Source organism: Macaca thibetana, chromosome 19 (genome assembly GCF_024542745.1).
Source record: "Macaca thibetana thibetana isolate TM-01 chromosome 19, ASM2454274v1, whole genome shotgun sequence".
Lineage (NCBI taxonomy): Eukaryota > Metazoa > Chordata > Mammalia > Primates > Cercopithecidae > Macaca > Macaca thibetana.
Window position 1 is genome coordinate 30,302,327 of NC_065596.1, and position 27,851 is coordinate 30,330,177.

The following is a 27,851-nucleotide window of genomic DNA, read 5'->3' on the forward strand; positions in this document are numbered from 1 at the left end:
TTTGCCCACACTGTTCATAGGCAAGGCAGGGACCTGGGTTCTGGCCAGTCTTTGTGTTTCCTACTCTGTGACCTTTGTGCCTCTCCCAGCCTGTGTCTTGGTCTACAAAATGGGGGCAGCCATCAGCCACCAGGTCCCTGGGCAGAGGTGAGGAAGTGTCAGCTGCCCCCTGCAGTGCTTGGTCCTCATGCATTGAGCACCTGAGTTGTGCATAGCTGCACAGATGGGTAAACTGAGACCCTGAGCAGGAATAACAACCAGCTTGGGTCAGAGGACACCCAACACCAGACACACACAAGAGGTGATCATAGCAGGAACCAGTTTATTGGTTGAGGTGGTGGGGGGTGGGGAGGTTAGAGGCCACACCATGAGGAGCGAGGGCTCAGGTCTCCCCAGGGCCCTGGAAATCCATATCCTCCACCAGGTCCTGCAGGTAGGCCTTGTACTGGTCAGAGGTGAGGGAGAGTGGGTGGCTGTTGGAAATGTGCAGGTCCACAGTGTTCTCCAGGGAGGAGGCACCCCCTACCCGGGCGATTTCTACCAAGGCCCTGAGGCACGTGGGCACAACCTGCGGGGGAAGTGGGGACAGGAGTCAGGGAAAACACCCGGCCAGTGTCCACCAAGGTAGGAGTCAGGGCTGGGAGAACTACAAGTCCCTGCAGCCCCCGCTGTAACCCAGGATGAAACACACACACACACACACACACACACACACACACACACACACACACGGCTGGGAGAACTACAACTCCCTGCAGCCCCCGCTGTAACCCAGGATGAAACACACACACACACACACACACACACACACACACACACACACACACACACGGCTGGGAGAACTACAACTCCCTGCAGCCCCCGCTGTAACCCAGGATGAAACACACACACACACACACACACACACACACACACACACACACACACACACACACGGCTGGGAGAACTACAACTCCCTGCAGCCCCCGCTGTAACCCAGGATGAAACACACACACACACACACACACACACACTCTACAACTTCCTGCAGCCTCTGCTGTAACCCAGGATGAAACACACACACACACACACAACTTCCTGCAGCCTCTGCTATAACCCAGGATGAACCATAGGCCCAGGGCTGCTGGGAGTTGTAGATTTCCCTCTACACACACACACACACACACACACACACACACACTCATATGAGGCTAGAGTATTCCCAGATGTCAGGGCTGAGCAGTCTGTGATCTCAACTCGTGGGAGCCACAGCCATGGCCTCACAATGGCAGCTAAAACTTGAAGTCCACCAGCTTCGACATGGTTTAGAGCAGGGGTCCCCAACCCCCCACGGCCTGTTAGGAATCAGGTTGCCCAGCAGGATGTGAGCAGCGGGTGAGGGAATATTACTGCCTGAGCTCTGCCTGCTGTCAGATCAGCGGCAGCATTAGATTCTCAGAGGAGCACGAACTCATTGTGAACTGCACACGCGAGGGATCTAGGCTGCTCCTTAGGAGAATCTAATGCCTGATGATCTGCAGTGGAGCAGTTTCATCCCCAAACCACCCCCTCCCTGTCTGTGGAAAAATTATCTTTCGTGAGACTGGTCCCTGGTGCCGAACAGCTTGGGGACCACTGGTTTAGAGAGTTCAAAGCAGGTTCTGCAGGTGAGGCCGTGGGAAGGAGCTCCCGGGGATGAAAAACTGGTTATTGCAGAGATCTTGGAAGTTGCAGTTTTTTAGAGGGCCCTCTGGGAGTTGGAGTTCCTGGGAGCAACCTCTTCCCTCTGTAAGGCCACCCCTCTCAGCCCCAGGGACTCAGGTCTGCAGGCACCTTGACCATCACGAGCCTCTTGGTCCATGGCTGGTCCTGGGGCCATGACTCCCCCACACAGAACCAGAGGGCATAGCGTGGTGAGCGTCCACTTCCTTCCGTGAAGGTGATCAGATCTGGGGGCCCAGGAGTCTAGTCAGTGATGAGAAGAGGACCCTCTACCCGCCCTTTCCCGTAAACTTGAATGGCAATCCCCACCATCTCCCCTGACCTAAGGCCCTCTGCTGCCTCGCCCAGAGGACTGCTTGTTTGGGGAAAGTCCCCATGATTCTGTTTGTATACTTCCTCCTCCTTCCCTCCCTCCCTCCCATCATGGTGGGGTTGTTGGAAGGCCCCCCACCCCCGCAAGCCCCCAAGCCTCAGCATTCACAACAGGCCCAGAGTAGGGGGCCCAGGCTTCCAAGGATGCCAGTGAATCTGGAGGAGAAGCTGGTTGGCATTCAGTCCCCTCTGAGGCCGCACTGTCCAACTGCAGCCATTAGTCATGTGAGGTCATTTCAGTTTAAATTGTAATCAATTAAAACGAATCGTGTCCTGGTGGCACTCGCCTCACCCAAGTGCTCGGCCCTTGTGGCTAGTGGCTGCTGCACCGGACAGTGCAGGTGACTGTCATTTCCATCATGGCAGAAAGTGCCACCGCACAGCGAAACCCTAAGGGACATAGCTTTCCTGCTATTGGTCTGTCCACCATCATTAGTTACGATAATGATGACAGCGGCAGCTAATTCCCCGACCATGCTGTGTACTGGGCCTGTGTCTCACCCCAGTGCTGGCAGGCAGGTAGAGAGAGGACACCGTCCTCGGATTCCACGGGCTCAGGGCAAAGTCCTTTGCCTCGGGTTATACAGTGGGCCAAGGGCAGCCAGGGTCTGAATTCAGTCCTAATCCTGAGTTTTTGTTGTTGTTGTTTGAGACAGAGTCTGGCTCTGTCACCAGGCTAGAGTGTAGTGGTGCGATCTCGGCTTACTTTAACCTCTGCCTCCCTGGTTCAAGTGATTCTCCTGCCTCAGCCTCCCGGGTAGCTGGGATTACAGGCGTGTGCCACCATGCCCGACTATTTGTTTGTATCTTTAGTAGAGATGGGGTTTCACTATGTTGGCCAGGCTGGTCTCAAACTCCTGACCACGTCATCTGCCCGCCTCGGCCTCCCAAAGTGCTGGGACTACAGGCGTGAGCCACCGTGCCCGGCCAATCCTGAGTTCTTAACCACTGTGCAGTCTGCTTTCTACTGGGCAGGGCGAAGCCCCCATCTCACTCACCTACAATGAAGGGCCCCAGGTCGAACACGCCTCCTTCCTTGTCCTTGGGGACCTCGCCATCAGGCCCATGCCCGCTGTTGAGCAGCTCCTCGCTCACTGCCCAGTATGTGTGGCAGTGCCCCAGCCGCTGGGCCCAGAGCCGCTGCCCAGCCCGCCGCAGAGCCAGTCCCCCACCCAGGGAGCTCAGCACGTGCCTCACGTAGCTCATCACTCCCCTGTCTGTCAGGGACATGCCAGGGTCTGGCAGTGTGATTGGCCATCCAGGCAGCGTCCTGTCTCCCACTTCGGACCCCACCAGCCGCAGGCCCTCCGGGCAGGAGATGGTCTGCTGGAAGACTTGGCGGCCCCGGTAGAAGGCTGTCACCTCGAACTCCCACTCTGAGCAGTGGCAGCAGCCGTGTGAAGGGGAGAGAGATTGAGAATCAGGGGCTGCCGCCCAGACCTCAGCCCTCCCAGCCTGCAGCTGACACTCACCTTCCCCCGGCACCAACAGCCGCTTCAGTGGGTTCTCAGAGGGCTCCAGGTTTGGGAAGGGAGTGGGACTGTCCAAGCTGGGGCTCCGCAAGGGCTGAGGGGCTATAGCCAGGCTTGGGGGTCCTGGATCTGGCAGTGGGGCCAACACCATGTTACCCAGTAACTCATCCAGAATGTTTTCCTGGAGGGAAACAAAGAAAGAGAATCAGGCATTTCCATAGTCTTTTCTGGAGAATTCGTATGGACCAGGTCTGTTCTCAGCAATGCAGGGAGGTCAGGCTTGAGCTCTGCCTTCAAGGGGCTTCCAGCCTGGGGACAGAGCCAGCCATGGCATCAACAGCCAAACACTCTAATGAACGCCAGGTGCTACCATTCCAACCCAAGGATCTGGCTCTATGCAGGTAAGACCTGGGTGGGGCAGGCTGGGTAGAATTTCAGAGGGGATGCTCCCCCAGCTCAGGCCTCAGCAGGATCAAGGTGAGGGAGTTTTCAGTTCCCAAGAGGCTGACAGCCCCCTGCCGAAGTCCATGAAATCCTGGGAAGGTGTGCTAGGGCCTTGAATGCAGGGTGAAAACTCGGAATTTTCTCCTGAGGAGACTGGAGCAGGAACAGACGGGGCCAGCACTGGCTCAGGTAAGGGGCAGGCTGGAGGCAGGGAAGCGGGGGGATGGTCCACAGGGAGAGGACAAGGCCCATGGGGACACGACAGAGACTGAGGGGCATGAAGGTTGGGCACATTCTCACCTGGGTATCAGAAGTACTGCCTCCGCCATTGGTGTCCGGAGAGGAGTCTGGCTGGGAAAAGTCCCCAACTCCTGTTGAGAAAGGTGGTGAGGGGAGTAGGGGTGCCAGGAACCCTTGGGACCCCAGCCTCCCACATGAACCCCGATCTGGCAGACCTGAGTTCACAAACTCGTAGATCTTATGTGGGTCGTGAGGGTCCTTGCTCCGGTCCTCTGCTAAACACAACCCATCTTTGCGGTTGAGGGCAGAACGGAAATTCCTCTTCCAGGTTGGCAGGTCTGGCTTATCCCTCCCGGGAACGTACGCACCAGTGGCCTCGGCCCAGGCCTGGGGCAACAGTGGTGTCAGGATAGTGGGGGAGGACGACTTAGATCCTGCTCCTGGGGCCCTAACCCTGTCTCCTGAATCCTAACACCACCCTCTTTCCCTGGCAAGTTCTAAGTCTGCAAGTTCCATCCCCAAATCCCCCCGTCCTATCTACCTCCATTCCCCACCTCGAGTTTTTAAAAGCCTTTTTTTCTTTTTGAGATGGAGTTTCACTCTTGTCACCCAGGCTGGAATGCAATGGCGCAATCTCAGCTCACTGCAACTTCCGCCTCCCTGGTTCAAGCAATTCTCCTGTCTCAGCCTCCTGAGTAGCTGGCATTACAGGCGGGCACCACCGCACCTGGCTAATTTTTGTATTTTTAGTAGATAATTTTGTATTTTCACCAATAATTTTGTATTTTCACCATGTTGGCCAGGCTGGTCTCAAACTCCTGACCTCAGGTGATAGCCCGCCTCCGCCTCCCAAAGTGCTGGGATTACAGGTGTGAACCACGGCGCCCGGCCCAAAAAACTCTTCTTTCTAAGCCAGGCTTCCAAGTCCAACTTGGTGTCTAACCCCGTGCACCACCTGCCCCGCGACACCCTCTGTGATAACCCCGCCCCTCACACTGTTTACCACCTCTGGCATATACTAATTCAGTGGTTAGGAACCCCAGATTTGGGGCTCCAGGTCTCACCTCTGATGTTTCAAAAACCATCCCCCAGTATCTATCCTACAACCAAGAGCCCCGGCCCCTAGAGAGCCCCAAAACCCCAGGATTCATTTCCTTTGCGTACTAACCGGCTTTCCCGGTTTTATTGCCGTAACCGGGCAGCTCCAACCCTGCTTGCGTCCCACCATCAGTCAGCTGATGCGGCTAGCCCCACCCACCAACGTTGGCACGAGCCAGCCCCTCGGGCGCTACCTCCGCCGTCTCAGCCCGGCCCGCTAGAAGTCCTTTCTGCCCCGCGCGCAGCTCAGGGTTTCCAGCGTCCCCGGTCGTCTCACGCACCTGGAAGATTCTGAAATCCTCCTCCTGTGCATCCTGCCGTAGGCCGTGCTTCCAAGGGATGCGGAAGCGCGTGCGGGTCTCGTTCACCCAGGCCACGCCCTCCAGTTGCCCCAGGTCCAGCTGCGACACCAGCCAGGGCAGGATCCGTGGCTTTGGGGTTCCCATGGTCCGGCCTGCGCGTATAGGGCATTTTCTGGGCGCGACCGGCCTCCCCCGGACCCACCTGGCCTGGAGTTTCCGCACCCAGAACCCTCCCTCTCACGGGCCACGGCACAGGTCCTTCACCCATATTTTCGGGGGTACAAACAGGAAACCTCCTCTTCCCATCCTCCCATCTTCCCGAGAGGCTCCTTAATCCGCTAGGGTTCCTTCCCATATCCATGGCATACCCTTCCCCAGTGTCTTCAGTGCAGACCCTCCACTCTCTCAATTCCGCCAGTATAGACCTCCTCTCTCCCCGACATCATCGAAAGCAAGTATCCCCACTTTCAGGGTAGCATCCTCTTTCCCTAGTTATTTCAGTGCAGAATCGATTCACGTGTAAGCCTCTATCTCCTGCATTTACCCCAGTGTAGATCCCCTTCCCCAGTCCCCCTACAGAAGATCCCCCGAAACATTTCCAACACAGAACTTCCATCCAATTCCTCCTCGACTGCCAGCCCCCCTCCTCCAGGACAGAGCACGCCTCAGGTTTCGGGAGTGAACTACACCCATGTACGCAGTCCATCCTTCCCTCTGTAGAACCCCTCAGTGTAGACGTCTCCTGTTTTCCTCTTTCCTCCCTACTTTTTCTAGTTTTTCTCCAGCCGACCTCCAGCGTCGGCCACTGTAGCTCCTTCCTTGCTCCACTTTCCCCAGAGTACACAGCCTGCCTTTCCACTCTCCGTGCAGACCCATCCTGTTTCCCGCTCCTCGCTCTCGGACGCCACTAACGCTCTCCCAGGCTCTTCCGCGTTACCTACGATGGAAGCTCAGGGCGTGCAGGGAGCTGGCGCCCACCCCTGTTTTGGGGCTCCGGATAGCTCTCAAACTCGAGGCTGCGCACCCCCTTTCCCGTCAGCTGAACTCTAGACGCTGAGGCTTTCTTTTCGATCGACTTCTTGAAATAAAACCAACTTTATCATTCTTTGGGTAACACACCCCGGAGCCGAACGGACGGCCCGCGGGGCCCGGGGCTGTCCCCGCCCCTATGCCCTTTTTTGGGTTTCCGGCCAGAGGCATGCTGGGAGCGTCACATGCAAATTGAGCGTGCATCCAGCGTTCCGCCCTTTCTTCGTTGGGCCAGTTACCGACCCGGCCCAGTGCGCAGGCGCGGGAAAGTTGAACTAATAAAGTTTGTACAAGTTGAGTGGAGGCGGCGGCAGGTTGAGTGGAGGAGGCGGCGGTGAGGCCCCGGACCAGGTCAGCGGGGTGTTGACGAGGGGTGGGGTAAGGAGGGAAGAGGAGCGGGCCAGGATCCAGTAGTGGGCACCCCAGTCCCGCTTCTCCGACATCCAAGGGTCCAGGGTCCTCTAGATTCCAGCAGGAGTCGGGGATTTGGAACTACACCTCACAGCAGGCTGCGCGGCGAAGAAGCGCGGACCGAGGGGAAGATTTGCCCTGAAGCCTCCTGGGATTGGTAGTTCCCGATGCTTTAAGGGTTTCAGTAGTTTGGCATATGCCTCTTATAGAATCCAGGAGTTGGGGCGCTAAGCCCCTTCTTCCTGGGAGACCTAAGGGTCTGGGGCTCCAGTTCCTTTCTCTCTAAGACTCAGGAGTCTAGGACCCCAGCTCCCTCCTCCTTTAGACCCACGAATCTGGGCACCCAGCCCCCCCACCTTTCCTTGGATCAAAGAGTCTTTCCTGACCCCTCTTTCGTCTGAGGACTCAAGAGTCTAGGCCCCTAGACCGACACTTTCCAAAGGACCCAGGAGTCCAGGCCTTCCTTGGGACTCACAAGTCCTGGTCCCCAACCAAGCCTCCACTTCTTGCTAACGCCTTGGAGTCCAGTCCCTAGTCGCCTCTCTCACAGGTGCCTCCATGGCAGGCTCTGAAGAGCTGGAGCTCCGGGAAGACACGCTGAGGGTCCTAGCTGCCTTCCTTAGGCGTGGTGAGGCTGCCGGGTCTCCTGTTCCAACTCCACTCAGGTAAGAGGAGTTGCCCTTCTCCCCCAGGGGCCAGCATTTGAGGCTCCCTCCTAACTCTTGCTCCTGGTCTCAGTCTGTCTCCTCTCTTTATATCTGGCTCCATTCTCTGTTTTGGAGAGAGGTCCTCAGCGGGGGAGGGAGGGAGTTGGGGAAAGAGCCTGCTTGCAGGGGATCTTTGGTGGGGTCACTCTCTGAAGTCCTCTTCCCCAGAAGCCCTGCCCAAGAAGAGCCAACAGACTTCCTGAGCCGCCTTCGAAGATGTCTTCCTTGCTCCCTGGGGCGAGGAGCAGCACCCCCGGAGTCCCCTCGGCCTTGCTCTCTGCCCATCCGCCCCTGCTATGGTTCAGAGCCTGGTAAGAGATTTCCATGATCATCTATGAAACTGGCAGAACACGGGATAAGGTGCTAGTTTAAGATCACTCAGGGGGTGGCTGTGTGGAGTCTCTAGCATCAGCCTTCAGGATGGAACCGTCCTGTCGTCTCCTCTCCCCAATTAGATTTCTATCTGTCAATGCTGTGGGTTGGCTTTCAGAGAGCATTTGGTCCATCTGGTTGTTGTCTCTTTCCTTCCATAACTACTTCCCTGCCCCTAGGACTTTTGTAGCCAGGAATACCCCTGATAGAGGGGTAGGAGGGCTGGTTTTCAATTACATCTCCCTGGCTGTTTTAGTTGCGTGACTCTGGGGAAAATGCTTTCTCTTCCTTGCTCCCCTGTTTTTCCAATAGCAGAGTAGGAATTGGGGAGGAGGTCACTGGACTTGATCAAGGTGACCCACAAGTTTCCCCGTAGGTGTGAACCTGGACAGACTAGTAATGGCTGCTGCGAGTGCTAGCTTGAAAAGGAGTTCACAGCTGGGGAGAGGAAGTGCTTTGATCAATTGGTGATGTCTGAAGTGGGTGAGGGAAGGGGGATACTAACAGTAGTGTCTTGTGTTTGCCTTCCTTGGATGAGATCATCTTCGAGGTCTAGTTCAGCTCTGACAGTCTTTTGGAGACAGAGCTCTGTCACCCAGGCTGGAGTGCAGGGTTGCAATCTTGACTCATTGCAATCACCACCTCCTGGGTTCAAGTGATTATCGTGCCTCAGCCTTCTGAGTGGCTGGGCTTGCAGATGCACTCCAGCATACCAGCTAATTTTTGTACTTTTAGTAGACACGGAGTTTCTCTATGTTGGCCAGGCTGGCCTCAAACTCCTGGCCTCAAGTGACCCTCCCGTGTCGGCCTCCAAAGTGCTGGGATTACAGACGTGAGCCACTGCACCCGGCCAGCTCTGACATTCTAAGTGCAGTTTGAGGATCTGATAAAATGAAAAGTACAAAGGTTTTGGCATTTTTTTTTTTTTTTTTTTTTTTTTTTTTTTTTTTTTTTGAGACGGAGTCTCGCTCTGTCACCCAGGCTGGAGTGCAGTGGCCGGATCTCAGCTCACTGCAAGCTCCGCCTCCCAGGTTCACGCCATTCTCCTGCCTCAGCCTCCCGAGTAGCTGGGACTGCAGGCGCCCGCCACCTCGCCTGGCTAATTTTTTGTATTTTTAGTAGAGACGGGGTTTCACTGTGTTAGCCAGGATGGTCTCGATCTCCTGACCTCGTGATCCGCCCGTCTCGGCCTCCCAAAGTGCTGGGATTACAGGCTTGAGCCACCGCGCCCGGCCGGTTTTGGCATTTTTTACCAAGTTTTCTCACTGGGACTCAGCTTACCCCATTATAAAATGGGAATCATTGCCACCTGCCAAGGTAGTTGGGGGAAGGAGAGAATCCATAAGTTTCCAATGTCCTGGAAACCTGTCATTAACTCTTTTCACCCCAGGCCCAGCTACTCCAGACTTCTATGCCTTGGTGGCTCAGCGGCTGGAACAGCTGGTCCAAGAGCAACTGAAATCTCCACCTAGCCCAGGTGAGGCACGGAGGAGCCCCAGAAAAGGATGGGAGTAGGAGGATAGGGTTCTGCCCCCAGCCAAATTCTCTTCTGCCTCCAGAATTACAGGGTCCCCCACCCACAGAGAAGGAAGCCATACTGCGGAGGCTGGTGGCCCTGCTGGAGGAGGAGGCAGAAGTCATTAACCAGAAGGTGATGGGCGTCTGTCCCACCCCTTGGCAAGGACAAGAGTTGCGGAATGGTGGGGCACTGGGATCAGAAGCTGGATCTGTATTTTCTTTGGATGGTCAGGTGGAAAGAGGCTGGGACAAGGTTTCAATGAAGGGTTGAGGCCGGGCATGGTGGCTCATGCCTGTAATCCCACCACTTTGGGAGGCCTAGGTGGGCGGATGACTTGAGGTCAGGAGATCGAGACCAGCCTGGCCAACACGGTGAAACTCCATCTCTACTAAAAATACAAAAATTAGCCAGGTGCGGTGGCGCATGCCTGTAATCCCAGCTACTTGGAAGGCTGAGGCGGGAGAATCGCTTGAGCCCAGGAGGCGGAGGTTGCAGTGAGCCAAGATTACGCCACTGCACCCCAGCATGGGTGACGAAGAGAGACTTTTTTTTTTTTTTGATACAGAGTTTTGTTCTTGTTGCCCAGGCTGGAGTGCAATGACACAATCTCAGCTCACCGCAACCTGCGCCTCCTGGGTTCAAGCGATTCTCCTGCCTCAGCCTCCCAAGTAGCTCCCAATAGCTGGGATTACAGTCATATGCCACCACGCCTGGCTAGTTTTGTATTTTTAGTAGAGATGGGGTTTCTCCATGTTGGCCAGGCTGGTCTCAAACTCCTGACCTCGGGTGATCCGCCCACCTCTGCCTCCCAAAGTGCTGGGATTACAGGCGTGAGCCACTGCGCCCGGCCGACTCTGTCTTTAAAAAAAAAAGAATGGTTGAACGACAGGAGTATGGTTAGGGTAGTACTGTACTGTAAATTAGTGGTTTTAATTGATTGTTAGAGGGGTGTGGCCTAAATTCAGAAGATGTGGCCATCAAAAACATCTAGAAGAGATTGACCAGGTTGGGGAAGTAAGGGAATGAATGTGGGGATGGGGGAGTGTCTAAAATCTTACTGAGCATAGAAGGGGCCTGGCTTACAATGTAGGGGAAAATGTACTAACAGAGGGGGCCTGGCTTGTGGCTGTGTCCTGGAATCTGATTGGCTCAGGAGCTTGGGCAAGGCACATGGTCCTCTAATACTGATTGAATGGTAGAGGGCAAGACTGTTGTAGACACTAGGCCCCTGGGAAAGGCTACCGGGGGTGTGGCTAGATTAACTCCATTACAATAGAGATTGGGCCTGATTGGCTCTTGAGGCAAGGGCAGGGGCGTGGCTTAGCGACAGGCGTTCTAGGCCCGTATCCCGCGGGTGGGGGTAGTTTGGCAGAGACCCTAGAGTCCGGCTTGATTGGCTAATATGGATGAGGGGTGGCCTAGAACTTTAGCGTCTAGAAAGATCCTGAACCGGGAAGTCACGCCTCCCAGCCCCCCCCCCCCCGCCCCGTTAGTTGGCCCCGGGGGCGCTGCTGACGCAGACCCTACCTCTTCCACCCTACAGCTGGCCTCGGACCCCGTCCTGCGCAGCAAGCTGGTGCGCCTGTCCTCCGGCTCTTTCGCCCGCCTGGTGGAGCTGTTTTGTAGCCGGGAGGACAACTCTCACCCAAGCCGAGCATGCCCCGGGCCGCCGCCTCCTTCCCCGGAGCCCCTGGCCCGCCTGGCCCTGGCCATGGAGCTGAGCCGGCGCGTGGCCGGGCTGGGGGGCACCCTGGCCGGACTCAGCGTGGAGCACGTGCACAGCTTCACGCCCTGGATCCAGGCCCACGGGGGCTGGGTGAGCCTTTGAAGCCTCTCTCTGCGGGCCTCATTTTACCCAACTGTCTTGTGATAGAGGTTCTTAGGTTCCCCTCAGACCTCAGGTATTCTCCCAGCTCCACTGCGTTCGTTCTGTGTTGAGCCCTTGCTGTATGCCAGGACTGCAGTGATGAGTGCGGATGCTATGCCTGGCGTCAGCGACTGGGTACACTAATACTGTGAGCGTGAAACCAGTGACTGAGATTACTCAGGGAGAGGCAGGGCGAGGTGGCTCATGCCTGTAATCCCAGAACTTTTGGAGGCCGAGGCAGGAGAATCATTTGAGGCCAGGAGTTCAAGACCAGCCTGGACAACATAGTAAGACCCCCATCTCTACAAAAATTGAAAGTAATTAGCAGGGTCAGGTGTGGTGGCTCACGCCTGTAATCCCAGCACTTTGGGAGGCTGAAGCAGGTGGATCACCTGAGGTCAGGAGTTTGAGACCAGCCTGGCCAGTGTGGTGAAACCCCGTCTCTACTAAAAAAGTGCATAAATTAGCCGGGCTTTGTGGCAGGTCTCTGTAATCCCAGCTACTCGGGAGATTGAGGCATGAGAATCGCTTGAACCTGGGAGGCAGAGATTGCAGTGAGCTGAGATCGCGCCACTGCACTCCAGCCTGGGTGACAGAGTGAGACTGTTGTCTCAACAAAATAATAAAAACGGGGTGCGGTGGCTCACGCCTGTAATCCCAGCACTTTGGGAGGCTGAGGTGGGTGGATCACTCGAGGTCAGGAGTTTGAGACCAGCCTGACCATGGTGACAGTCTGTACTACAAATACAAAATTGGCCAGGCGTGCTGGTGCACACCTGTAATCCCAGCTACTTGGGAGGCTGAGGCAGGAGAATTGCTTGAACCTGGGAGGCAGAGGTGGTAGTGAGCCGAGATTGCGCCATTGCACTCTCCAGCCTGGGCAACTGTCTCTCAACTCTTGAGACAGAGTGGAACTCTGTCTCAAAAAATAAATAAAAATTTAAAAAATTAATAATAAATTAGCAAGGTGTGGGAGCTCACACATTTACTCCCAGCTACTCAGGAGGCAGAGGAGCCAGGAGGATCACTTGAGCCCAGGAGTTCAAGGTTGTGGTGAGCTATGATTGCGCCACTGTACTCTAGTGTGGGTGACACAGTGAGACCCTGCCTCAAAAAATAAAGTAGGGACAGTAGTCATGCTACCTCAGAGGGTCACTCTGAGGGTTAAAATGGGGTCAATCTGGTAAGCTGTCTGTGCACTGCCTGGCATGCGGGCATTTGTTGATGTGGTTTTATGTGTCTACTCGCTGCCGTTCCAACAACGCCTGCCAGGATGCCCTCCCGGGGAAGCCCCGCCTCCGTCCTCTGCCCCTTCTGGTGGGGTCTGGTTTCACCCCCAACAAGGCCTTCCCAGGTCCCCATTGACAATCACAGCCACCTCCACACCCCCCCACCACCCTCCTTCCCGCTTCCTGCTCTACTTTTCCTTCCATAGCAATTTGCGCCTTCTAACAGCTGGTGGAATTGACTTGTTTTGCTTATCTTCTGGTTTATTTTTCTTTCCTGGCATCTCCTGCCTCTAACACATCAGCTTCAGAAGACCCAAAAGTCTTCCCCACTCTTACTTTATCTCCAGTGCCGGTTTCAGAGTTGGATTGGGCTCCAGCATACTGGCCCTGTGACTTGGTGACTGTTGCAGTCTCCCTGAGCGACACTCTCCCCCCTGGTCCAGTGAGCACCGTCTCATTTACCTGCCTCGGGGGTCGCTGTGGGTATTCACCGAGAGAGGGACACAAGCCAGGCTCTGGATGGAACCGGTTTCCCTGGCAGGAGCTGGTCAAGTGTGTTTGAGGAGCAGGGAGGAGGAGGCCAGTAGGGCTGGAGCAGGGTGAGTGGGCGAGAGCTGAGAGGAGGAGAGGCGCTGGGCCAGCCGGGACCCTGTGGTCACGGTGAGTGACAACTGGGACTTTGACTCCGGGTAAGCCAAGGACTCTGAGCAGCCTAGATAGTCGCTGATTTAGGCGTTAACGGGTGCCCTCTGGCGGCCGACTAGAGACAGACTGCGATCAGACCCAAGTCGGGCAGTGGAGCATGCTGGATTTAACTTAGCGGTGGAGCTGACAGATTTGGCTAATGGGCCAGATGTGGGGACAGGCCAAAGGATGCTGGCCTAAGCAGCTGCAGGGCGACATCTAAGTTCCCTGAGAAGATGGGGGACGGATGGGGGCTATGGGGGTGGGGACAAGGGCTATGGGGGTGAGGAGCAGGACTGGAGATGGTCCAGTCTATAGTAAGATCAGAACACATCGCACATGTTGAGGGGACTGGATATAAGTGTTGGGCTCAGCAAAGAAGCTCATTTATTTTATATTATTTTTTGAGACGGAGTCTCACTCTGTTGCCCAGACTGGAATGCAGTGGCACGACCTTGGCTCACTGTAACCTCCGCCTCCCGGGTTCAAGTGATTCTCCTGCCTCAGCCTCCTGAGTAGCTGGGGTTACAGGCGCACACCACCATGTCCAGCTAATTTTGTAGTTTTAGCACAGATGGGGTTTTGCCATGTTGGCCAGGCTGGTCTCGAACTCTTGGCCTCAAGTGATCCACCTGCCTCGGCCTCCCAAAGTGCTGGAATTACAGGCATGAGCTACCACGCCTGGACAATTTCTTTAAAAAAATTTTTAATAGGATCGATAGCAGGCAAGCTTTCTTGGTGGGCCCGGTCCTCTGCCAGGGATTTCAATGGAATGATCCCATTTAAACCCACTACAACCGCATGGGGCTCTTATTATCCTCATCTTGTGGGGGTGGAGAGGGAAAGTCCCCAGCGTGCAGCGTGTTGGAATCTGGATTTGTACACGAAACCACCGCTCTGAATTGTTCAAATCCCAAGACTCTTCCCCGTCTCTGACTCTGTCCCTCGACTCTTCACTCTGCCTGGGTCTCTGCCTAACCCCACTCCAGTGCCTTTCCTCCTCCTGCTAGGACTCTGTCCCCCTCGTCCCTGTGCCCTTCTCTGGGTGTCTGTCCCTCTCTGCTCTCTGGTTCCTCGCCTTCCTGTCTCTGATCTCACAGGGCTGATGTGGACGCTGCTGTAGGGGGGAAATACCTGCCCTGCTCACAGGGCTCTGCCACTTTTCCCTTCCAGGAGGGCATCCTGGCCGCCTCACCCGTGGACTTGAACTTGCCATTGGACTGAGCTCTTTCTCAGAAGCTGCTACAAGATGACACCTCATGTCCCTGCCCTCTTCGTGTGCTTTTCCAAGCCTGCCTTTTCAGCTCAGGGCTGTGGGGTGGTGGTCGCCCTACCTGTTTTTGCCAAAAATAAATTGTTTAAAACTTTTTGTATTAAAAATGTTACAAAGTGTTCAACTGTCTGTTCTTACACTCGAGAACTGAAGTTCTAAGTAGAGGAGATTTGGTTCAGAGATTTCTGTGGCTTACACAAATTAAGGAAGGAACCAGTTCGTTCTAGAAATATTTATTTGGAGCACCTACAAGAACCTGTCTCCTGGACATGTAACATATTTGAGAGAATATCTGTAAATAGTCCAGCAACTTGCTTTTTTTTTTTTTTTTCTTGTTGCACAATCTGGTTATTCTACCTAATGCTGTATGATGGTCATGGAGTCTTTCTAGCGAGTTCCACAGAAAGGTACAGTCTAACTTCACCTGTGTCTAGGACACCACCCTCTTCTTGTTTTTCTCCTCCCATTGCTCCTTTCAAGTCTCTTTTTCTGGTTTCTCATCTACCTAAAGACCAGTGGTTTGTCACACATACACACCCCTTTTTTTTTTTGGCGATAGGGTCTTGCTCTGTTGCCTATACTGGAATACAGTGGCACTGTCATGGCTCACTGCAGCCTCAACCTCCTGGGCTCAAGTGATCCTCCCACTTCAGCCTCTCTAGTAGCTAGAACTAAAGGCATGCAACACCACACCTAGCTAATTTTTAAAAAAGAATTTTTGTGGGAGGCCGAGGCGGGTGGATCACTTGAGGTCAGGAGTTCAAGACCAGCCCGGCCAACATGGTGAAACCCCATCTCTACTAAAAATACAAAAATTAGCTGGGCATGGTGGTGGGTGCCTGTAATCCCAGCTCCTTGGGAGGCTGAGGCACGGGACTCGCTTGAACCCGGGAGGGAAGAGGTTGCAGTGAGTTGAGATCATACCACTGTACTCCAGCCTGGGCAACAGAGTGAGACTCTGTCTCAAAAAAAAAAAAAAATTGTAGAAATGGTGTCTCACATTGCCCAGGCTGGTTTCCACCTCCCGGGCTCAAGCGATCCTCCTACCTTGGCATCTCAAAGTACTGGGATCACAGGCATGAGTCACTGTGCCTGAGCGGTTTGTCTCCTTATTAGGGCCATATCCCCCTTCACAGAGTCATGTTTGTAAATAAAGTGAAATGTACAGGATTACAAACCGAACCAATTACAGTCGATCCTCAGTATTTGTAGATTATTTGCAAATTTGCATCCTTGCTAAAATGTATTCATACCCGGAAAACGAAGGCAGTGCTTTTGTGGTGTTTTGGAGAGCAATGCTTACACACAGAGCTGCAACAAGCTGGAGACCTGATGTGCATGGTTCAGCTGGGCTCCTCTTGTTTCAGCTCAAACACTGGAAACAAGTGTCCCTTTCTTGGTTTGTTTAGTGCCACGTTTTTCTTTTCTTTCTTTTTTTTTTTTTTAATAAGAGTCTCGCTCTGTCGCTCAAGCTGGAGTGCAATGGCATCATCCTGGCTCACTGCAACCTCTGCCTCCTGAGCTCACGCGATTCTCCTGTCTCAGCCTCCCAAGTAGTTGGGATTACAGGCGTGCGCCACCAGTCCTAGCTAATTTTTAAATTTTTATTTATTTTATTATTTTTTGAGATGGAGTCTCTCTCTGTCTCCTAGGCTGGAGTGCAGTGGGGCGATCTCGGCTCACTGCAACCTCTGCCTCCCGGGTTCAAGTGATTCTACTGCCTCAGCTTCCCAAGCAGCTGGGACTACAGGCGCCCGCCACCACGCCCGGCTAATTTTCGTTTTTTTAGTAGAGACGGGGTTTCACCATATTGGCCAGGCTGGTCTCGAACTCCTCACCTTGTGATCCGTCCACCTAGGCCTCCCAAAGTGCTGAGATTACAGGCATGAGTCATCGCGCCCGGCCTAATTTTTTTTCTTTTTTTTGAGACAAGAGTCTGTCGCCCCGGCTAGAGTGCAGTGGCGCGATCTCGGCTCACTGCAAGCTCCACCTCCTAGGTTCAAGCCATCCTCCTGCCTCAGCCTCCCGAGTAGCTGGGACTACAGGAGCACGCCGCCACGCCCGGCTAATGTTTTGTATTTTTAGTAGAGACGGGGTTTCACCATGTTAGCCAGGATGGTCTCGATCTCCTGACCTTGTGATCCGCCTGCCTCGGCCTCCCAAAGTGCTGGAATTACAGGCATAAGACACCGCGCCCGGCCGCCCGGCCAATTTTTTTTTTTTTTTTTTTTTTTTTTTTTTTTTTTTTTGAGACGGAGTCTCGCTCTGTCGCCCACGCTGGAGTGCAGTGGCCGGATCTCAGCTCACTGCAAGCTCCGCCTCCCAGGTTTATGCCATTCTCCTGCCTCAGCCTCCCGAGTAGCTGGGACTACAGGCGCCCGCCACCTCGCCCGGCTAGTTTTTTGTATTTTTTTTAGTAGAGACGGGGTTTCACCGTGCTAGCCAGGATGGTCTCGATCTCCTGACCTCGTGATCCGCCCGTCTCGGCCTCCCAAAGTGCTGGGATTACGGGCTTGAGCCACCGCGCCCGGCCAATTTTTGTATTTTTAATAGAAATGGGCGTTTCACCATGTTGGCCAGACTGGTGTCGAACTCCTGACTTCAAGTGATCCGCCCGCCTCCGCCTCCCAAAGTGCTGGGATTACAGGCGTGAGCCACTGCGCCCGAATCCTATCGGAAATTTTTAAGTCTCAGGCGTTTGCCAGCGGCACGCCAGAGAGTATAGCCTGCACCGAGGCCCAGAAACCAAAGAGCGAGCTCATTCCGGGATTGGAGAGGAGTGTGAGCGGAGGGAAGCAGAGGGATCAGAGAGAGGAGGGGCAGGACCCACGCATTCGGCCCTTTGCATTCAGCCTCATTCAACTAGGAACTTTTCCTGCAAATCAAGCAAAGCTTCCCGGAGGAAGTGGTGCCTAAGCTGCGCTCTGATTCTCGTTTAGAAGCTGACAAGACAAAGAGAGGTGGGCGGTCCTGGCAGGGGGAGGGACTCGGCAAAAACCAAGTACCTTGAGAGGGGTTGATGGGTTTTAAAAACTTTGAATGATTATGTTAAAGGCTAGGGATTTAATGTGTTGACTGCGGACTCCTATTCCTCACTTGCTTGGGGACCCCAGCGATGCCATTCCTCTCTCTGGGCCTCTCACTGATTCAGTTTTTCTCCCAGGTAATGAGCACAAGCTCCCTTTTTCCTCGAGACTCCCCCCGGGTTGGGAGGATCCACCGAGTGGACTAGGCGTGATCGTTCCTTTGAGCCAATCGTTGGTGCCTGAAGCCCCGCCTTCTTCCCCACCCGTGGGCCAATTGTCGTGTTCTCCTTGAGACTGGCCGCTTGGCGAGGGTGAAAGGCCGCGTGACGCCACTTCCGGATAAACCAATGGCAGCGATTAAGAGGCGGGTCGTTTTGGTGATGGACAGTTGTTTCAAGACGCCCCTTTAGCGCGGGGCTCCCCGGGAAGCTTTGAGGCGGTGCTGGGGATAAAGGGGCGGGCATTCCTCGTGGATTTTGCCCAATCACCAGTCGCGCTTCTTGCAATAGACGGGCAGTTTTCCCCATCTCGGGTCGACTTGAGGGGGCGGGATTCTGGACGCCAGTGTTGGCAAACCCCTGACCTATGATGGACGTATTCTCCAGCCAATTATCAGACGGTATTCTCAGACGGGCCGCCTCCATTGCCAATGAAATCTTCCAGCGGGGTCGCGGTAGGCGGGCCGTGGACCCTCTGGTATAAGGCGGTCCCGGGGGAGTGAGGAGAAAGGGGGGGTCTTGGCGGCTGGAGGAGGAGTAGTTGCGGGTGAAGATGGCGGCAGCCGAGGCCGCGAACTGCATCATGGAGGTGAGCGCTTGGAGCGCCGCCGTGGGCGGGGGTCGGCTTTGGGTCGATGTTTCACGCCTCTGTGGTGGGGAAAGGGCTCTAAGTTGGCGACATGGGGTTGGAGGTCCCCCGCCGCACACGGGGGCGCCGCACGCTCCACATCCGGGGATATCGTTTGAGGTGACGGCTCCCTAGCTTTCAAGGGCCTTCGGCATCCGGCCTAGCGGAGGGTCTTATCCCCCCTCCCACGTGGAGGAGGGCTGGGGGCGCTTCCGGCCAGGCCCCCACGTGGCCGCGGCGCGGTGGGTGGGGAGGGGGTGTGCCGAGTCCGGTGGCCCGGCGGGCTCCACGTGCGGGACAAAGGCCCCGCCCCCGGCCGGGGAGGGGCGCCCGGGGGGGCGGGGAGGGGGTCCGACCCTCCTGAGGCCCCCAGCCCTCCTACCCAGGGACCCGGGCACACGTCGTGGGGTGGGATCGACCTGGGGCCCTCCACGATGTAGAGTGTCTTTTGGGAGGAGCAGTGCCTTTTACAACCTCCTTCCGAGCTCCAGGGGCATCTATTGGGATATCGGCTCTGGATTTGTGCGTTCTGGATTAGGGACTGGAGGAAAACCAAGAATGGGGCCCCCCTGACCCCATTTCCCCTCCTAGAGTTCTCCCCCTCACCCAGGGCTTTAGGTGTTGGGGGATGGGGCATGCCCCTGTGACCTCCCTCTGGGTGGTGGTGGGGCATCTAGATGGAGATTTTCCCACTAATAGGCGCCGTGCACCCCCTTGTGGCCATTTCTGGGTGTGTGGGAGGGACATCTTTTTCATGGGGCGTGTCCTGAAGCCCACCTCCCGTCGGATTTCTTCCTGGCGGGCGGAGGGAGGAGGGTACGTCCGCTGGGAAGGAGTTGTGGGAAATACGTAGGCTGAGAGCTTTACCCTCTGCTGGAGCGCTTTCTCTCTCCTGGGCCTTTGTGAGGGCGGGAGATGACCTCCCCCTTCCTGAAGCCCTGTGTAGGGGTCCTGAGCCCCGGGGTCCTGAGGGTGGGTGCCTGAAATGGTTTCAAGTGAGGTTTGGTTCTCGTGCAGCCATGTGGGGGAGGTTTCAGTCTTGCGTTTCAAGCCTTCGGGCTGGGGTTGTCTGGCGGTAGTTTTCAGTGGTGGTGATAAATGGGCCCCAGCGGGAAACCCCCGCAGCACCTTTCTTATAGGCATCCCCGCTGGCTTGGGAGAGCTGGGGGGAGGGTGTTTGGAGCCTAGTAGGTCATGGCCAGTGACGTGGCCCTTCTTGGAGTGGTCACATCTGGAAGAGATGTAATCTGATGGGGCCTCTGTCCTTCCACCCCTTTACCCATGGCATTGACTGGGGGGGCAGGTCAGCTGTAAGCTGTCAGGATGTAGCTCCCAGGGGTCACTGTAATGACTTCGCACCCTCTTGGCTGTCTCCTGCACCTGGGGCTCTGTGGGCGGAGGAAATAACTTTCCCAGAGGTGGCCTCAGGCTTGGCCGCACCTGGAAGTCTTCAGGACCTGGGATGGGTGTCTGAAATGGGGGCGATGGGCTGACTCCCCAAGCTACTTTTTTTTTTTTTTTTTTTTTGAGACGGAGTCTTAATCTGTCACCGAGGCTGGAATGCAATGGCTTGATCTCGGCTCATTGCAACCTCCGCTTCCTGGGTTCAAGCGATTCTCCTGCCTCAGCCTCTTGAATAGCTGGGATGACAGGCACCCGCCACCAGGCCCAGCTAATTTTTGTATTTTTAGTAGAGATGGGGATTCACCATGTTGGTCAGGCCAGTCTCAAACTCCTGACCTAAGGTGACCCACCCGCCTCTGCCTCCCAAACTGCTGGGATTACAGGTGTGAGCCACCGCGCCCCCAAGCCACTTTCTGGAGCCCGCTCATTCTTAAGAGGGTCCAGGAGCTGCCCATCCTCCATGGGACCCTACCTTCGTGGGCAGAGGGTCATAAGGGAGCGGGTTGGTTCCAGCTGGTTTTGTTTGGGGCTCCTGAGTCCAAGGCAGGAGCTGGGGGCTGGGGTACTAGCTCTGGGGAAGTGCCCGTGTGCCACACCTCTATTCTGGAATCCTCTCAGACATGAGACTGGTTTGCAGAGGTGGCAGATGCCCTGTGGGCATACCCTGCCAGCCTCGTTCCCTCCTGCTATTCATGGCACCCTGGGATAGGGGTGTGTGTGTCGGGAAGTGTCACCTAATCTGGGGGAGATTAGGTGATGAGAGGGAGCGACAGCTGGCGGGGGTGGGTGCCAGTTCCCCTGGCCTGGATGGGGGAGGTGTGTGGTCAGCTGCCTGGCCAGAGAGGGGCAACATGGGGGCAGGCCACCATCTCTCCAGCCACAGCTGGGATAGGAGACCCCCTTTCTTCTCCCCTCACTTTTCCCATCCCTTTCTTAAACACCCCACCTCATTACTTGCCCTCTTTGCCACCACTCCCCGCCAAGAAGGAGAATTGCTGGAAACCCCCCCCCCACCCCCCCCCACCCCCCCACCCCCTGCCAGAGCCCAGGTCCCCGCGCCCAGCCCTCCCGCAGCCACTCCCAGTAGCTAATCCTTTCTCCCTGTTACTCTCTCCTAGAATTTTGTAGCCACCTTGGCTAATGGGATGAGCCTCCAGCCGCCTCTTGAAGAAGTAAATATCCTTTTGTGAGACCCCTTCCCACCCCGACCTCCACATCAATATATTTTGCCACACATCTGGCCCTTTCTTGAGGTCTAACCATACCCCTCTTGCTTCAAACCAGTTTACTCCAGGACCCCAAACACTTAGTAGCAACCCCTCCAGGTTCACAGCCCCCGCTGGCCTCCCCCAGTATCTCGGCTACTTCCTTAACTCCACCTCCAACCCCCCTTTGCCCTTCCCTGTGTCTGCCCCCATTTTCCTTCCCCTCCCCTCCCCAGCTGTGGGCTGAGCTAGAGACGGGGGCAGAGAGACTGGAGAGATGGTAGGCATGGCTGAGGTATCGGGGTGCTCCCCTGGATGGTGCTCTGTGGGGGTCTTGGAAGTGGAAAATGGGGTTGTTAGGTTTTGGGGTTCTTGGGGGGCAAGATGGCAGGCGGGGGCTGTAGGGTTGTAATGGTATGATTTTGGGGGGTTCTATACTACTGTTCAGGGAAAAGTAGGGACCTGGAGGTTTAAGAGACTGTGGGGAGCCCCCAGATCTGACCCATGATCCCATCGGCCCCCTCCCAGGTGTCCTGTGGCCAGGCGGAAAGCAGCGAGAAGCCCAATGCTGAGGACATGACATCCAAAGATTACTACTTTGACTCCTACGCCCACTTTGGCATCCACGAGGTCAGTGGGGACAGCCCCCAAGGTCCCAATCTTAAAGGGGTTAAATGTTGGGGAAGGGGTGGAACCTGTTTTCCCACGCATGCGCACTGCTTCCCCTGGCAGCAGGCCGCCCCTCTGCCCCTCTGCTGCGCACCCCTTAGGGTCGCCTCGCCAAGTCGTTGCCTTGGAGACCGAGGTTAGCCTGAATCTCTGCAGGGGCCTCTCACCGATGGCTGGGGTAGGAGCGCGCATGCGTGCTTGGGGCCTTAGGCAGCGGTCGGTCAGGGCCCACGGTCTCTGCCGCCCTCTAGTGACTGGCGGTGGGACTGCACCTGGCTGCTCCCGGCCTGACAGCTTCTGTACCCTTGAGATCTGACTGAAGACTCTGAAATCCCAGAACGAAGCAGGAGTGGCATTCTAAGGAATTTTCTTTTCCCCCTGAGGCCTTTTTCATAAAATTATGGCAAAATATGCATAAAATTGCCATTTTTCATTTTTAGAGACAGGGTCTCGCTCTGTCGCCCAGGTTAGAGCACAGTGGTACAATCGTGGCTTACCGCAGCCTCGACCTCCCCAGCTCAGGTGTTCCCCCCACTTCCGCTTTCAGAGTAGCTGGCACCACAGGCGTGCGCCACCACTCCCAGCTGATTTTCTTATTTTTCTGTAGAGATAGTCTTGCCTTGTTGCCCAGGCTGGTCTCAAAGTCTTGGGCTCAAGTGATCCTCCAGCTTTGGCATCCTGAGGTGCTGGGATTACAGGCATGAGCCTCTGCCCCCAGCCTGAGGACTTGTAAAAGCCAAGGGTTCGCTGGTTCTTAGGTGGCAGTGGTGAAGTCTGGCCAAGATGGGAGTTTAGTTATCTGATTTTTTAAAAAGGGAAACTGGCTGGGCACGGTGGCTCACGTCTGTAATCACAGCACTTTAGGGGGCCGAGGTGGGTGGATCACCTGAGGTCAGGAGTTCAAGACCAGCCTGGGCAATATGGTGAAATCCCATCTCTGTGAAAAATACAAAAATTAGCCAGGCATGGCGGTGTGTGCCTGTAATCGAAACTACTCGGGAGGCTGAGGCAGGAGAATCGCTCGAACCCAGGAGGCAGAGGTTGCAGTGAGCTGAGATTGCCCCACTGCACTCCAGCCTGGGCAACTGAGTGAGATTCCGTCTCAAAAAATAAAATAAAATAAAATAAAATAAAAATAAATAACTGAATAAATAAAAAAGGGAAACTGAGGTGCATGGAAGGAAGCAAGAGGACCGAGTTCCGGCCCTCCGAGCTCTCAGGACACACTGTTCTTCAGCGGGGAATGTGGGGCCCCTCACAGCATCTCTGTGCCGTTCTTCCCTCAGGAGATGTTGAAGGACGAGGTGCGTACCCTCACGTACCGCAACTCCATGTTTCACAACCGGCACCTCTTCAAGGACAAGGTGGTGCTGGACGTCGGCTCGGGCACCGGCATCCTCTGCATGTTCGCCGCCAAGGCCGGGGCCCGCAAGGTCATTGGGGTGAGTCTCTGGGGCTTCCAGGCAGGGCCAGGCCTGGGGAATGGAGGGGGGCCATCAGGGCTCAGGGATGGGACGGAGGGGATGGGGACAGGGGATAGGTCTCACTCTCCCTTCTTCCTGGGCCCTCAGATCGAGTGTTCCAGTATCTCTGATTATGCGGTGAAGATCGTCAAAGCCAACAAGTTAGACCACGGTGAGCCCAGAAAGAGGATGGGTTTGTGGGAGTGGAGGGGGTGATGCGCCGCTTCCCCAGGGCCCTCTGAAGAGCAGTGGGGTCTACGGATGGCCACAGATTCAGCGGCTCCCCACCCATGGTCTTCTGGGCTGCCGGCCACCTGAGAATCTGAGTGTCAAAATCACAAGCTTAGCACCTCCGTCTTAAAATTAGGGCAAGAAGCACTCTCTAGTTTCTTGAATGAGTAATAGAGTCACGTGGTTGGCCACTGTTCTCGCAGTGAGAAGCCTGCCCTGTTTCCCAGCTGCCCTCCTCCGAGTTTAACCAACACTAACTTCTAGAGACGTCTGGACCTACAAACACATATATATGTAAATGTGTTTACATTCACGCGCATAATTTTCACGCCGGTAGCATTTCATACCAGCCTCTTGCCCTTGGCTTCTTAAACACCTGCTTGTCATGTCGTTTAACATATTCCAGGCCGGGCGCGGTGGCTCAAGCCTGTAATCCCAGCACTTTGGGAGGCCGAGGCGGGCGGATCACAAGGTCAGGAGATCAAGACCATCCTGGCTAACCTGGTGAAACCCCGTCTCTACTAAAAAATACAAAAAATTTGCCGGGCGTGATGGTGGGCGCCTGTAGTCCCAGCTACTCGGGAGGCTGAGGCAGGAGAATGGCGTAAACCCGGGAGGCGGAGCTTGCAGTGAGCTGAGATCCGGCCACTGCACTCCAGCCTGGGCGACAGAGCGAGACTCCGTCTCAAAAAAAAAAAAACAAAAAAAAACAAAAAAAACATATTCCAGGATGTTGCAGCATCCACTCTTTTCCGTGACCACCATTGTAGGTACATCCCAGCTTTTTTTTTTTTTTTTTTTTTTTTTGAGACGGATTCTCGCTCTGTCACCCAGGCTGGAGTACAGTGGTGCGATCTCGGCTCACTGCAAGCTTCGCCTCCCAGGTTCACGCCATTCTCCTGCCTCAGCCTCCCGAGTAGCTGGGATTACAGGTGCCCACCACCATGCCTGACTAATTTTTTTGTATTTTTAGTAGAGACGGGGTTTCACCGTGTTAGTCAGGATGGCCTCGATCTTCTGACCTCGTGATCCGCCTGCCTCAGCCTCCCAAAGTGCTGGGATTACAGGCGTGAAATTTTTTTTTTTTTTTTTTTGTATTTTTTTAGTTGAGACGTGGTTTCACCATGTTGGCCAGGCTGGTCTTGAACTCACCTCAGGTGATCTGCCCACCTTGGCCTCCCAAAGTGCTGAGATTGGGGAATTTTTTAAAAGAGATTATTATAATGAACGTCCAAGTCCATTTGAAGCAAATTCCCACTGTGATGTAATTTTCCTGGTAAATGCGTTTGCATGTGTCTTATCTAATAGATAAGGCTGTTTTGAGAACGTGACCATGCTCTTACTTATTATATCAAGCCTGCCCAGTTAAAAACAAAATCGTGCCCGGGCGCGGTGGCTCAAGCCTGTAATCCCAGCACTTTGGGAGGCCGAGACGGGTGGATCACGAGGTCAGGAGATCGAGACCATCCTGGCTAACACGGTGAAACCCCGTCTCTACTAAGAAATACAAAAAACTAGCCGGGCGAGGTGGCGGGTGCCTGTAGTCCCAGCTACTCGGGAGGCTGAGGCCGGAGAATGGCGTGAACCCGGGAGGCGGAGCTTGCAGTGAGCTGAGATCTGGCCACTGCACTCCAGCCTGGGCTACAGAGCGAGACTCCGTCTCAAAAAAAAAAAAAAAAAAAAAAAAAAAAATCGTGACTGGGCGCGGTGGCTCACGCCTGTAATCCCAGCACTTTGGGAGGCCAAGGTGGGCGGATCACGAGGTCAGGAGATCGAGACCACCCTGGCTAACATGGTGAAACCCCGTCTCTACTAAAAATACAAAAAAATGAGCCGGCTGTGGTGGCGGGCCCCTGTAGTCTCAGCTACTGGGGAGGCTGAGGCAGGAGAATGGTGTGAACCTGGGAGGCGGAGCTTGCAGTGAGCCGAGATCGCGCCACTGCACTCCAGCCTGGGCAACAGAGTGAGACTCCGTCTCAAAAAAAAATAAAAATAAAAAAATCATTACATTGCCTGATACCCAGTTCACATAAAATTTCTGCTCCTGCCTCAAAAATGTCCAGAGCCATGTATGAATTTTAAAACAGTTAAGAGGGTTCATGGCTTCTGCTCACCGAGTTCTCTGAACTGAGTGGGGTCCCCAGGCTGTGGCCCCCGGGGGAGGGGAGGTGAGGGGCAAGCCTCCTGGGGGCTGACGTGGCCGCCCTTGTCTGCCCGCAGTGGTGACCATCATCAAGGGGAAGGTGGAGGAGGTAGAGCTCCCGGTGGAGAAGGTGGACATCATCATCAGCGAGTGGATGGGCTACTGCCTCTTCTACGAGTCCATGCTCAACACCGTGCTCTACGCCCGGGACAAGTGGCTGGTGAGGCCCCAGCGGACGGGTGCAGCTCGCATGGGCTGGGGGCCAAAAGCACTCAATTTTTCCCACAGACGGGACTTACTATGGGGGTGTGGCTGCAAGGTGTTAGAAGGCCACAGCCCGAGCCAGATGTGACAGACCCTGGTGGGAGATGGTGCGATGTGGGGGGGTTTGTAGGAACAGGAAAACTGTAGCAGGGCACTAGACCAGGTTCTCCGGCCCCAGCAGGCCTCCCCGGGAGAGGTGAGGTGACCGAAAGCTGGATGAAGATGTGGAGGGGTGGCCAGGGCAGGTGTTCCCTTGCTGCATGTGGAGCAGCAGGGAGGCCCGTGTGGAAGGAGGGTCTAGAAGGGCAGCAGGAGGAGCAGTGGAGGTAAGGGGTGACAGGGCATGTGCAGATTTTGTGGGGCCTTATGGGACCCCGCGCGACTTTGCTTTTCCTCTCAGAGCAGCCAGGGAGGGTCTGAGGATCCCCAGAACCTCGAGGGACAGGAGCTGACTGAGGTGCCCCTGGGTGCCCTCTGGCGGCCGTGTGGGAAATAGACCAGGGGGTGAGGGGTGAGTGCCGCTGCGACATGAGGGTGGCTCAGACCAGGGCAGAAGGTCACATCTCGGGGGCAAGAGTCAGGGCAGCGTTGCCAGGCCCCACCCTTCATGCCTCGCCCTGCCCCTCTGCAGGCGCCCGATGGCCTCATCTTCCCAGACCGGGCCACGCTGTATGTGACGGCCATCGAGGACCGGCAGTACAAAGACTACAAGATCCACTGTGAGCGTGGCCCAGGAGCGGGCGGGCGGGGCCCCGGGTGGGCTGCCGCGGGCTCACCCCCTCCCTGCCTGCCTCCCCAGGGTGGGAGAACGTGTATGGCTTCGACATGTCTTGCATCAAAGATGTGGCCATCAAGGAGCCCCTAGTGGATGTGGTGGACCCCAAACAGCTGGTCACCAATGCCTGCCTCATAAAGGTGAGGGGGGGGGTGGGCATGGCCAGGTGCCCCCTGGGTTGAAACCAAAGAGAGGCCATCACCTGGCCCTGGCATGGGACTTTGGGGCCCAGAGTGTTGGCCTGAGGTCTCAGAGCCTGACCTGCCAGCCAGAGGTGGTGCTAGAGGCCCAGGAAAGACATTTCATCCTTTAAACATCTTTGTGAGCGCTGCCGTGTGAGAACCACGTTTGGCACTTGGTGTCCGGCAGAGGACACACCCGCAGCTGGTAGCTAAAGCCCACAGCCCGTACACGGGAAGGCAGGACCCAGGGCGATGAGCGGGTGCACACGCTGCAGAAGAGCAGGGGGCCAGGCTGGGATCCGAGATGTGCCTGTGGTTGCAGCTACTCAGGAGGCTGAGGCGGGAGGATCTCTTGGGCCTGGGAGTTCAAGGCTGCAGTGAGCTGTGATCACATCCCTGCACTCCAGCCTTGGTGACAGTGTTTTGTTTTGTTTTTAACTTTTTTTAACTTCTGAGACCCTGTTTATTTATTATTTTTTTCTTTTTTTTTTGAGACGGAGTCTTGCTCTGTCGCCCAGGCTGGGGTGCAGTGGCTGGATCTCAGCTCACTGCAAGCTCCGCCTCCCGGGTTTATGCCATTCTCCTACCTCAGCCTCCCGAGTAGCTGGGACTACAGACTCCCGCCAACCCGCCCGCCTGGCTAGGTTTTTTTTTTTTTTTTTTTGCATTTTTTAGTAGAGACGGGGTTTCACTGTGTTAGCCAGGATGGTCTCGATCTCCTGACCTTGTGATCCGCCCGTCTCGGCCTCCCAAAGTGCTGGGATTACAGGCTTGAGCCACTGCGCCCGGCCGACCCTGTTTAAAAAAAAAAAAAAAATAAGGCAACGAGTATTTGTTGAGCTGGGATGTGTGAGCCGGGTGAAGCTGGGTGGTTGGCCGGGGGTTCCTGTGGGGAGGAGGAAGCTGTTGAGTGGGAATGGAGA

General features: G+C 55.4%; 3 protein-coding genes across 10 annotated transcripts in view; 1 reads left to right on the top strand and 2 right to left on the bottom strand.

Moving 5' to 3' along the window:
• Window positions 1-27,851, top strand: part of PRR12 (proline rich 12) — a 104,284-nt gene that overhangs the window by 73,429 nt on the left and 3,004 nt on the right. Inside the window, exons 1-8 of one of the 3 annotated variants that reach the window (XM_050771441.1) lie at window positions 18,437-18,553; window positions 21,115-21,168; window positions 21,730-21,831; window positions 23,157-23,312; window positions 23,442-23,505; window positions 25,785-25,927; window positions 26,603-26,690; window positions 26,771-26,886. In XM_050771441.1, coding sequence (XP_050627398.1) covers window positions 18,518-18,553; window positions 21,115-21,168; window positions 21,730-21,831; window positions 23,157-23,312; window positions 23,442-23,505; window positions 25,785-25,927; window positions 26,603-26,690; window positions 26,771-26,886 — 759 coding nt within the window. In that variant the 5' untranslated portion in view covers window positions 18,437-18,517. Of the gene's footprint in view, window positions 7,010-7,619; window positions 7,735-7,944; window positions 8,088-9,538; window positions 9,626-9,707; window positions 9,800-11,210; window positions 11,484-14,620; window positions 18,554-21,114; window positions 21,169-21,729; window positions 21,832-23,156; window positions 23,313-23,441; window positions 23,506-25,784; window positions 25,928-26,602; window positions 26,691-26,770; window positions 26,887-27,851 lie in introns of those variants that run through there. The other 2 variants (XM_050771442.1, XM_050771443.1) reach the window with 2 other exon arrangements.
• The window catches only part of RRAS (RAS related), a 120,075-nt gene that overhangs the window by 24,633 nt on the left and 67,591 nt on the right, over window positions 1-27,851 (bottom strand). The gene's annotated exons all lie outside the window — the stretch shown is intronic.
• Window positions 306-6,719, bottom strand: IRF3 (interferon regulatory factor 3). 6 transcript variants are annotated; one of them, XM_050771521.1, is made up of 8 exons: window positions 6,567-6,719; window positions 5,609-5,781; window positions 4,445-4,616; window positions 4,290-4,360; window positions 3,546-3,726; window positions 3,072-3,449; window positions 1,813-1,928; window positions 306-568 (listed from the first exon to the last, which is right to left on the bottom strand). In XM_050771521.1, exons 2-8 carry the CDS (start codon window positions 5,771-5,773, stop codon window positions 383-385), a joined length of 1,269 nt encoding a protein of 422 aa, XP_050627478.1. In that variant the 5' UTR covers window positions 5,774-5,781; window positions 6,567-6,719; the 3' UTR covers window positions 306-382. The 6 variants fall into 6 exon arrangements, with proteins under 6 accessions (XP_050627478.1, XP_050627479.1, XP_050627476.1 ...); XM_050771522.1 differs by having other exon boundaries at window positions 6,571-6,700; XM_050771519.1 differs by having other exon boundaries at window positions 4,290-4,616; window positions 6,567-6,664.